At 33.9% G+C, this 12,485-nt stretch overlaps 1 protein-coding gene across 2 annotated transcripts in view; it reads right to left on the bottom strand.

Moving 5' to 3' along the window:
- Nucleotides 1-12,485, bottom strand: part of GRID2 (glutamate ionotropic receptor delta type subunit 2) — a 1,453,175-nt gene that overhangs the window by 678,035 nt on the left and 762,655 nt on the right. Inside the window, exon 3 of one of the 2 annotated variants that reach the window (XM_047091724.1) lies at nt 7,807-8,091. The exons of the other annotated variant lie outside the window; for it this stretch is intronic. Within the exon in view, the coding sequence (XP_046947680.1) occupies nt 7,807-8,091 (285 nt within the window). The remainder of the gene's footprint in view (nt 1-7,806; nt 8,092-12,485) is intronic. 2 annotated transcript variants of the gene reach the window in all.

Here is a 12,485-nt window from a genome sequence, read left to right as displayed (position 1 = left end):
GCCTGACCAAATTATTTGATTAAGGGAAGAGCAATGGACCCAAACATGGCCTGAGATTTGATGCATAGATACATACCTACATGTATGATATTTGCTATACAGACAAAGCAGGGAAAGGGTCTTTCTTTAGTGTAATAATATGTAAGGATATGCTTGGAGTCACTAATGCCATCTCTCTTGCTTATGAATGAAACCAATACATAAACTGAAGTAGAGATTATGTAATAGATTATGGTAAAATATCTAATTACTTTCAATAAGTTCATGTCTCCATGTCATTACTGTAAAAAGCTGCTTAGATCCCTGTCATTGTATTACACCTCTAGTCTTCATAACTTGATCCATCTAATAGATCTATCAATAGATCAAATCTAGTATTGGGCTGTGGGAACAATATTGTTTTAGGTAAAGGATATTAAGGAACTCAAGTAGTTCATTCACTGAAGCACCCTTCAATTTCACTCCATATGTCACTCTGGTAAATCAGTTCTATTCAGTCCTCCCGGCTATGAAATTCAACATTTCTCTCATCAATACTCTCAGAATGGAATCCTCCCATTAAAGCAATATATCTGTTTTTATTCTACTTTAAGAACTACCTACTTCTATAGCTTTCTATAACTTTCAGGTTTCTGTATATTGTCAGTTCCTTGATTCTGGAATCTAGCCATTGGCTAGTGTATTCAACTAATTCCTTGCATACACCTCTCTGATAGTGAGCCTACCCTGGACTACTACCAATTGCTTTTAATGAGCCTTCCTTAATATCATATTCAACCTAATTGACCAAACTTCCTCCTGGAGATTTGGTTGAAATCTAAGCAAATTGAGATGCAAAATTAGAAGGGTAATTTGCTGCAAAACATTTATCAGTAAGTGAAGAAAATGAAAAGTGATACAATTATCTTTAAGTGATAGATTAAATTTTTTTTAAAACAGAAATTATTAAAAACCACAAAGTACAAGTGTGTGTTTTGTTTTGTTTTGTTTTCCTAAAAAGAGAGGTTTCACTCCACTCTCTTAGGCAATAAGATAGCAGTTGGTATATTGTGTAATAAGTAAATGTATCAGAGCATATACAAAGGTATTAAAAAACAAAATAGATAGGGATAAAGACATTTAGAAAAGTGGAATATTTGAAAAGCACAACACATTGAAATTGGGAAATTGCTCATGTTGAAAATGGTACTTATGCAGTAGAATACTAAGAAGGGTTCAGGGGGCATATTCATTTTCTTCACTTATTGATAAATGATTTTCAGCAAAATCATTCTCATTTTATATTATCCAAAATGGATCATTTTGTCCAATATTAGTGTTTTAAGTTTCACATAAAGAAAATTTTTTTGACAGCTAGAAATACCCATTGTACAAATGTGAAATAGGCTCCTTCAAAATACAATGCGTTCTTTCTCCCTTGGAATATTCTGGAAGGGGAAACAATGCTATGAATCAAAGATGCTGAAGGAAGAGGTCTACTGAAATTTCTTGTTTCCAAATGCCTTCTAGAGGAACAAAGCTGACAGTATTGGAACCTCCTGGAGAGTGTTAAAATACTTATGTTGCTGATGCATACCTTGCAACATTTTTTTTTTTTTTTTTTAGTGTTTATATATTTTTGGGAGGGGGTAGTCAGAGGATCTGAAGTGGACTCTGTGCTGGCAACAGAAATCCCAATATGGGGCTTGAACCCATGAGCAATGAGATCATGACCGAGCCAAAGTCAGACATCTAATCAACTGAGCCACCCAGGCACCCTGCAACAATTCTGATTCCAGGAGCCTGTGATGGGACTCAGGTTTTCTGATGATTAAAAAGCTCTTCTAGTCATTTTGATCTATTATAAAATTCAGGTTCTAGGAGTCTACTACATTCAATTCTAAATGAATTTTTTCTATGACTCCATAATCTCTAAATGATCATGATTCAGTTACGCTATTTAGTTTAAAACTGTTGCTTTTACCCCTTTTTCCTTTTTTCTTCTTCAAATATCTGATGAATTAGTGTGTCTTCTAAGTTTTGGCTGAGATATAATTTACATACAATAAAACAAACAGACCTTACCTGTGTAGTTCAAAGAGAATTTATTGTATTGCCCTGTAACTTCCACTAAAAACAAGATATTGAATATTTGTGTTATCATGAAAGGTTATCTTGTGTTCTTTTCCAGTCTACCCTGATTCAGAGATGCACCTACTTTCTAATTTGTATCCTCAATATTAGTTTTAATGCCATAGAACAGAGATTGGTAAACAATTTCTTAAAAGGGCCAGATTGTAATGTTTTAGGCTTTTGGGTTTTGTTTCTATTGCAACTGCTCAACTCTGCTATTGTAGCTCAAAAGCAGACATAGAGAACATGTAAACAAATGAACATGTTGTGTTCCAATAAAACTTTATTTACAAAAAGAAGTTTCAGGCCCAATAGTAGGTTCCTAACCCTTGAGATAGACAATAAAGACAGAATGTATTGACTGCCTTCAGGCTGTGCCTCCTAAACTAGAGCTGGACTCAAATATTGTATATGAATTGAGAACTCAGAACTACTAGTTGGCAAGAAGTCATATTAAGGCCCTACTGATGTATGTCTCACTCAGGGGTCCCAGCAACGTAAGTAACATTTCCTTCCTCTCTTTTCTAACCTCCATCTCTCCATCCCTACTCCCACACAAGGAACGTCATATACACTTCCAGAACTATGGTTCTTATATGAACATTACCTCCTTCCTGAAGACATGAGTCACTCATTAGGGGTGGCAATGAGAACTTGTTTAAGTAAATGCCAGCAGCAGAAAATGTAGTACTTTATTGAGATATCTCTAAAGTGAGGCTACTTTTAGTAATATGGGGGAGCCATATGGAGCCATACCGGACTTGTTACTGAAGTATACCTACAGGTAGTTTTCCCTATGATCAGAGCCGTCCAATTAGAATTTTTTTCCCCTAAATTTCACTGAAGTGATCAATGGTACCACTTCATCCTTAGAAGTCAGTCAGGTCAGCCTAAACCACTGGCCACGGTAGTTATACATGACAGAATTTCTCCTTGTGAGACAGGCAGACTCTTTGCAATCACAAATAAATCCTATTTACTTGGATCAAAGCCTCTGGTCAAGTAAAATGGTTTATGCAGAAATTTAAGGAGGAAGCTCTGTGACTTTTTAAAGTAGAGTCTTGACAGTTCATGGGATTTATTTAAGTCCTGGGCCCTGAGGGGCATAGTTGAGATCAATCTTGCTCATTAAAATCTTGTTTATAGTATCTTTAAATAAATGCAGAGGAGACAAATTGAATAGATTTGATCCTATTTCCTGTCAGTAAGATTAACCAGAGTGGTCTTAGGACTGGCATATTTAGGGGGAAATTTGCCAGAAGTCAACAATGTTGTAGAAGCAAAGAATGAATATTTTCGGGAGACAATTTCCATAGGTTTCATGTCTTATTGTGCATTATGGAAGGAGCAGCTCTCCCTAGATAAGACAGGTTTATTTACAATGAAGATAGTATCTTTTTTTGGGACATATACTGAGCATGTTTACTTAGAACCCCATCATAAAAGACACATATTCCCTAAGCCAGGGGTTTCTTAGCTGTCATATGAGCCCGTTTCATGTATAGCATCCGCCTGAGTGGCTCCACATAGCCCTGTGAGACATGAGGTCAAGAGGAACCAACATTAACTTGAGGCTCATGCTGCCTGCTTCACTATGAGTATTAAAGTCCTCTTTCTCTCTAAAGGAGTATAGTGCTTACTGCCAGTACCCATGAAATTGATGCAAGCTCACACAAGTTAGCTTGTAAGTAGGGTAAAATCTCAGAGGCCTTGTAGTTCTTGACGATATTATATAACAGCCCCAAGAGGTAAGAGAGCCTGAAAAATGTAGTTTTTCAACTGGAAGTATTGGTCTCTCAAATAAACTTGGCATTTTGTTGGCAAATCTGAAAGGAAGGAAGGTTATTTTGCAGGCAAGTACCTGTTTGTGCTGATGAATCAGCTACTTTGGCCCAATGGCTGTCCTGTTTCCATACTTCCAATGATAACCAAATCTTCCAAACTGACATACAGTATTTTTTCCTTGAATGATACTAATATGTTAAAGATCTGCAGGCTTGATGTCATTGTCTCTCTTTAATAACGATGATTCTATGTATTTCTTTTGTAATTTTTAAAAAAATTTACAGTTTGTCAGAAATTAATCTTATCCTTATTTCTACAGCATCAAAATACTCTTAATGGTTGAAAGCAAGGACTACGTATGAGACTATCATTGTTTGAATTCAGGCTTCTCGACTTATTTGCAAGTTACCTGATGTTCTTTTCATTTGCAAAAATCATCATCATCATCACCATCACCGTCATGATCTACCGCAGCAGGCTGCTGGGCAGCTATGAGGCTTAAATGAGATGATACATGCAAGGCACTTGGAATAGACCCTGGGTATAATAAATGCTCTCTGTAAGATTAGCCCTATTAATTATATTCTTGGGTAATAGTTCATTAAATTTCAGCTCAGATACTACTTTAGTTGTGTTTTGTGAGCAAGTTACTCAGTTTTTCCCCCCTGTTTTCCGATTTGTAAAATTGTGATAATAGTATTACCAATTTCATAGAGCTTTTGAGATTACATGAGCTAACGTAAAATACTTAAGTTTAGGGCCTGGCCAATTAAACACTCAGAGATAATATTTTTAATATTTTTCTTGCTGGAATACTTGTTCACACTTTCTGTTTGAGTGACTGTCTCTCATACACTGTGAAAGTTAGCTAGGATTTTGAGGCAACATTCAAGGTTAAAGTCCACCCGTAAAGCCTTCTTTGATCACTGCTACCAAAAATTCAACACCTTCTTCATTACACATCATTTGCATTCACTTTACACCATTCACGAGACTTACCACACTATTTTTTCGATTAAAAGGGTCATAAATATTTTACCTCTTTTGTTAATTGTAAGCTTCTTAAAGGCTAAGACTACATTCTGTAAAACTTTTTATCTCATATTTTGCATTGCACTAAGCAAGTGAGCAATGAATATTTCTTAAATGACACAGTTTTTAAAAAGCTCAACACTTTCTAAACTCTTTCAAGCCTTTTAAAAATGTCTTGAATCAATCCATTCAAATAAACTTTCCACATTTTTTTTTTCCGGTTTCATCCATTTACTTAGAATCAAAGACTTGAATTTTCTTTGTTAAGGAATTTAAAGTAGCCTTTTATACTGTGCCCTTAATCATAATTAACTGCTTTTGAAAAAAGTGTTTCTCTAATTAACTGGATATAGAAGCCTATTCTTTTTTTTCTTATTTTTCAAGTATATTTTTATAAGCAAAATACATCTTCAATAACATTTGGCTCCAGTAGGCTGACTTATTTCATCCACAGATGATGCTTAATCCATTCCTTAATGAAAGCAATTCCTGATAACCAAGATAAAAGTCAAGTATAATTCCAATGTTTGAACTTAAAATGATGACATTGATGAATGGATATGTAAATACATGTAGCCCTCTTCAAGGTAGAAGGTATTTGGATAGCTTGATGTTTATTTTGGACTCTAGCCCAGTTCTTTACCAGCAAGATTTATTGTGATTATCAAAGTGAAATTTTCTTTTATTAAACAAGAGTATTACTGGAAATAATTTTAAGGATACAAGCAGGGTGATTTTTCATGAATTATTAAATTAAAAAGTAAGTCAAAAGCAAGTGTATCATCAGAGTAAAAGAAAATACTTTTTTTTTTTTAGTATTATTATTTCTAAAACAAACCTGCTTCTAACAGAGGACTCAGTCATACATTGCATTTATAGCCATCTTATTTACTTAAAGGAAAATAGTGGAAAAGAGAATAAGGGACTTCAAATGTATGTAAATGATTCTCTACGACTATGAATTTAGTGTACATTTTCAAAAACATTTACCTTATCAGTAATAAAAATGTCTTCTCTTATAAGAATTTCCTAACTGTAATCCATGTAAGGACTTGGAAACAAGATGGCAAGGGATATTCTTTCCTCATGGATATTTATAATGAGAGAGTAAAAATCTCATTTTAATGTTGTAAAAAACTTTCATCAAAAATCACTTTTCTGTTCTTTATATTATTGAACTATTCTGACAGGACTAACTAAAAAATGTCCCCCACTCCCCGTGCCAAGAAAGATTCACAGTTTAAAAATTAATTATTTCAAGTTATGCTTGAACGGAGATCATAAGAACACCATTTGAAAGGTCATAAAAATAATAGATAACCTGACTGGAAAAAAAAACTGACAAAGGCATACTCAACATATTGTTTCCAGAGGTAGAGTTTACTGTGTCCACTAAGGAATCCTGTCAGGGAATTTCAAACTTGTGTCCCATCTTTACTTTTACTGATGAGCCAATTATGTTTTACTTTCTTTTTGTTTATTTTATTCATTTCAGTTTTGGTCTTTGTTCTGTGATCCCTAAATAATATGAACTAAGCAACAAAAATAAGGATTTCCGTCCTGGAGACAAGTCTGCTTCTAGAGAGTGCCATAGACTTCTGGCTGAAATCTACCCGTCAAGTTTAATTCTGCTCTGGCTGCCAAAACCCCATGAGACCTTTGAATATTTAGGGCTAAATGTAACTGCCACTTGCTCTTCCTCCACAGGAGCTTTATTTGATGCTTTCCAGATTTCTGCCATCCTGTTTGTGCACATTTCTATTGATGCCACTTTCTGGCTTGCTCTTGTTTAACTTCTCCAATATCGTTGACAATTCTGGGTAGATGATGACAAGAAAACCATTATTTTTAAGTGTTTATTTATTTATTTGCTAAGAAAAAATAAGTTGCGCTATAGAGGGTGAAATCGTCTTGATTTTTTAACATAAAAAAATAAAAACTAGATCCATCCATACTGAATGGAAGACAATCTTCCGAGACTCTTCTTTAAGGCAAATCTCTAAAGAAACATGTTTCAAACATATATTCTTAATGAAGACCTGCTAGCTTTATCTCATTTGATTATATCCATCTCTATTCCCCCTAATGACAAAAATTGGAGAGAAACTACATTTGAACATCCTTGGGTTCAGTCAGTTAGAAAACATTCATTCAGGAAAAAAATATAGCTATCATTTTTACTTACTTTTCTTAATGTAACACAAGTAAAAATACTGAGACAAAGTATCTTCTCCTTGAATTGCAGGAAATTTAGTGCAAATGATTTGTTTCATCTTGGGAGGTTATATAAATTGTCTTTATACCACTGGGCATTTTGTGGAATTTCATATTGTAGACAATATGCCATGAGAACTATAAAGCAATATAGTCTCAGTGACTCCAAAGAGTGTAAGCATGTAAGCAAGATGTGTCAGATTTTGGATTTTTTGGAACCAAGAAATACAAACAGGCATTTATTTTCAATGTTCCAGGATCTGTCCAAAATGGTGTTTTATTATTACATAAAGATATAAATGTTTTTTGTAAAGGGAGAAAGACATTATTGTCTTTATGACTTCTCATTATTTGAAAAAATCAAGATATATTAGAGTTAGACTGCCTTTAGAAACATTTAGAAACATTTATAAACTGAGCATTAGGAAGAGGTATTTTTTAATTTGACTTCAAAGTGATTTAATATAAACGACTGAACTGAAAGCCTTAAGAAAACTTTTTGTTCTTCCTGCTAGATTTTTTAAGATTATGACAGAACAACAACAACAACAACAAAAAACCAGATAACAATGGATAAGTTCCTTGAAGTTTTTCAAGATTTAATTAAGTTGCTTGCCATGCAAATACCAGCATACAAAACTCACGCAAATCCCAATCACTTACCGTATTCACTATCATAGAATATGATGAATTTCTGCCAGGCATATTCTGTGACCACTCTCAGGATAACGTCATTTAAGTAGACAGGTGGGCGAACAGAGAGAGTGTAGTCATCATTCCTGTTGCTCCGGGTGAGTCCACAGCCACTCCTCGGGGTCCCAGCTGTTGAGCGCTGTATGAAGAGGTGGGGGATATGCATGGCATCTGCCAGAGACTGGAGGGAACCTGCCGATGTGCAGCCAATGGAGCTGACCAGGGCCAAGATGCCTTGATTCATAAGTTCACAGGCTGTAAGAAATCACAGTAATATTTAAATGTCTCTGGGTTTCATATAACTTCCCTTTGGGAATAACTGTGAATAAAATTTATGGACTTATTACACAACTATGGATTTTTTTTTTTTAGTGAACATGTCCATGAAGAAATCCTCAAATTAAAAAGTGCTATTGGGATTCAGCTAACAAACTGCCCTTATTAGCTATTTGACCTTGTACAAATTATTTAGCTTTTCCTGGTCTCAGTTTTGTCATCTGTAAAGGGGGCAAAATAGCATGAATCTTTCAGGATTATTGCTAGGATTGGAGAAAATTCAATGCCTGCTATTTGCCTTTCACATAATAGGCACTCAAATTAGTGACAGCTATACTTTTATAATTATCAATGTATAATTCAGGGAAAAGATAATTCCTCACTGAGTAAATAATACAAGGTTTTCAAAAAGCTGATAATATGTAAATTGGTGAATGAATGAAAAAGAATATGAAAGGCCGACGTATGGAATCTCTGGCCACAGAAAAGAGCTATTCTGGTATCTAAAGCTTTGATAGCACTTTGTCTCTCATTACACTGGAAAAGTGAAAATGTTTTTGTTCTTTTCCTTGACAGTCAGAAAACTCCTGGCCAAATCAAATACTAAGTTTCAGCAATTATTTCATTCACTAAATTTCATTCTGGTTTCTAGCTGTACAATTTCTAATCTCTACTATATGATTTATGATCTCTGTTGTTTTAATTTCATTTTAACTACATTGTGTATGCATATATGCTTACTTCAAAAAATATTTAAAACTGGATCAAATATAAATTATAAGCACATATAAAGACACACCATATAAAGCAAAGAAAGTTAATAACTCTTAACTCCTTCTTGTTTTTAAGTAATCTCTACATCCAACGTGGAGCACGAACTCATGATCCTGAGACCAAGAATCATGTGTTCTACTAACCAAGCCAGCCAGGTGCCCAATTTTTTCTTTTGTTTTTCTTTTCTTTTTTTTTTTTTTTAGCTTTTTAAATTTTTTATTTAAATTTTAATTTTTATATATTTATTTTTAAAGTAAGGCTCTATGCCCAATGTGGGGCTTGAACTAACAACCCTGAGAATAAGGGTCAGATGCTCTACTGACTGAGCCAGCCAGGAACCCCTTAATAACTTGTAACTCATTTAATAAGTCTTACTAAGAGTTAAGAGATCTGAGAGATCTTATATGTTAGTCTTTAAGAGCAAGAGATTAGAAATAAAATCAAAAGTAAATTCAGGAGGAATCGAGGTAAAATAAATTCCATTTGAGAAGGTCAGTAATTATAATTGGTCCAGGTATTATTCTAGATTTTAGACATTCTAGGTATAATATTCTCAATACTTACACATTATTATAATCTGTTTTACAGAGTGTTTGAAACATAGATGATAAGTACCTCTATGTAATTAATTGGCCAGTTAATGAAGGCTGACAAAGTGTAAGTTTAGAAGTACTATACTAATGACATGCACATAAACACCAAATACATTTAATTATGATTAATTTTAAGCCAACCAGCACATACAAAATAAATTAATAATTAGCAGGGACATTATTTTCAAGCATAAGACAGGTAATATGATTTCAAATAAATCTGAAAGATAGCATCAGGGATGAATGTTTCTTAGACCATAACAGATTGAGATTGAAGTTTCAGTAAAAATGATAGAACCTACTCATGTTTGTGAATTCAACATTTATAAAAGCTATATGAATTTATAGTTACGCTTCCAACGGATTTAGGCATAAACATTGGTCAGAAGTTTGTTTCATTATTGTAGGAAATAAGGCCACTATTGATTGATCTATCACAAAAGTTATAAAGTTACATATAACAGAAGTTGAGATAAAAAATTCAGTTGAAGTATTACATTTGTCAAATATGAAAATTGTCTCTTTTAATCTTCATTATATAGAAATAAAGCTTTGAAGTCATATATAAATCATTATTTAGCATATAGATTTGTTTTAGTATATACTCTGTGATTTCCTCAAACCAACTATGTTACTTCCTATTAACCTCTGTTAGTAACAACACAAACTAATCAAGTATTAGAAACAATTGTTATTATTATACATGCAAATGTGTTATTTTTAGATTATTTATCATTTGGTATTATCCATCCTACTACACATATAAGCAAGAATAACTGAAAATTTCCTATAAAATAAAAACAGGAATCATCAGAATTTGCAATAAAAGCCACACAAGGGACGCCTGGGTGACTCAGTCAGTTAAGTGGCCAGGTTGGGCTCAGATCATGATCTCACGGTTCATGAGTTCAAGTCTTGTGTTGGGCTCTGTGCTGATAGCTCAGAGCCTGGAGCCTGCTTCAGAGTCCATGTCTCCCTCTCTCTCTGCCCCTCCCCTGTTCACCCTCTGTCTCTCTCTCTCAAATAAATAAATTATATTTGAGAACAAAATCAGCTTTAACTGCTATGCCAATTATGACTGGTTGGTAAGCTGGCATCCTGGAACTCTATTTTGAGAAAGATTTTGAGACTTAGCAAGAAAGAGTACCAAAATCATTGTGTTAATTTTCTCAAGGAAGAGACTGGGAGAGCAGCAGCCTGGAAGTCTTAGACATGCATCCCACTTATAATATGAAACCCTCTATTGTTCACAGTTGTCAAGAAAGCATACACCACTCCCTTAAAAAAATATAAGTCCCAGGTCTCTAACTCATTGTCTAATATGCTTTTCACCATAGCGAGCAAATGATATTGGTACCCTTAAAATTTTGCTTGACAAAGAAAAGATAGACATAGATTTCCATAGGGAAAAGCTTAATTGGAGACTATCTACTGCCAACATTTGGCAAAAATAGGTTGATCCACTAAAGAGGGAAGGAACAGTCCACACATCTAAAAGAAACTGAAGCTGGTTGAGTCAAAACACAACCATGGTTGGGTACATAAGAGAATGGGCCTACAATGCAACCTATCAAGGCTATATTTGACATCCATTTTGTCAATATAAAATGTTGGTTGAATAAGAGAAGATACAAATTTATTTGCCTCGGAGAGTGACCATTCATAGAGTTCTATATAAATGTTAGCATAAAAAATAAATTAAAATCCTTCCTTCCTCCTTCCTCCACCCCTCTTCCTTCCTTCCTTCCTTCCTTCCTCCCTTCCTTCCTTCCTTCCTTCCTTGTTTTAACAACTGGAATTAAAATCACTTTCACCCTTTCGGGTCACTCAGCAGTTATAAAAATGAAGTTCTCTGTATAAATTTATAAATTTAAGTTAAATGATATTCTTTATGATATTCTAAATGATTTTTTTTATCTCTGAAACTAATCAGTTTGAGTCTTATTTTTCTTATTAAGTAAAATGGGATTAAAAGTAAAATCTATATAGGGCCTTGAAATCAGTTACCTCAAGGAGAACTCAGTGAAATATTTTTGGATAACACCATCTTTCTTTATTCCCTATGATATATTTTCTAACTTATGTATATTGACCAAATTGCCTCAATTTATACTGAGGAATTTTATAACCTCTTCCAGTGATTCTAAATCACATAAGGACTTTAGCACACTCCATTCATATATTTATTCTTCAACACACATTTACCAACTTTAAACATGAGCCAGGATTTCTCTGGAGATAAGAGAATGCATAGGCCGATTCCATTCTCAAAGATCTCCCAATCTATTCACCATAGTGTTTGTAAGATCTCCCCTGTGTCAGAATTCAAAGTGGAGATTTAAAAAAATACACATATCCACTCCTAGAAGTTCTACTTTATTCATTACAGGCTAATGTATTTGCATTATGATGTATCATCTCAGTAGTTCTGATGTGTAACCCTTTCTGTAAAACATGAGTCTGGTGGGTTGTAACTGCAATACTCTTTGATGTGATTGTTGGAGAACATCTAATATTTGTTGGTTTTCTTTTACCTTTTTCCCAATAATACTGCTGACAATATGACTGTAACTGGGGAGTGGAATTTTCCTATTTTTCTAATTCTGTTAATTTGCAAATGGGGGTGAAGGACAGCGAAAGAAGATACGTGGAGTTAATAAGAATCATTGTACCCCAAAAGTGATCCGTATCTTCATTTTATTCCCAATAATAAACTAAGAAGTTTATTCTTGGAATGAATTTCATTCTTTCAAGTTCCTCCAGTTCAGATACAATGTACCATATTTCTACAATTTTAAAATGTATGTAGCTTCTATATTTTACCATTGTCTGAAGTCAGGGCATATTTTAAAGTTGATCAATACATTTAATATGATGGATTATTTTTCTTGAAAAAAATCACTAATCAATATTGAATTTTATAATTAGTGAACTCATAATTAACAAAATAAGGTAGGCTTCCATTGCAGATAAGAAAGATTTGATTGTTTCTACAAAAGCTGAATT

Source organism: Lynx rufus, unplaced genomic scaffold, assembly GCF_022079265.1.
Source record: "Lynx rufus isolate CCGP_SWC_20201006 ecotype Redwood Valley unplaced genomic scaffold, mLynRuf1.p SCAF_3, whole genome shotgun sequence".
Lineage (NCBI taxonomy): Eukaryota > Metazoa > Chordata > Mammalia > Carnivora > Felidae > Lynx > Lynx rufus.
Note: the sequence above shows the minus strand (reverse complement) of the source record. Positions and strands in the feature narration are given on the sequence as shown.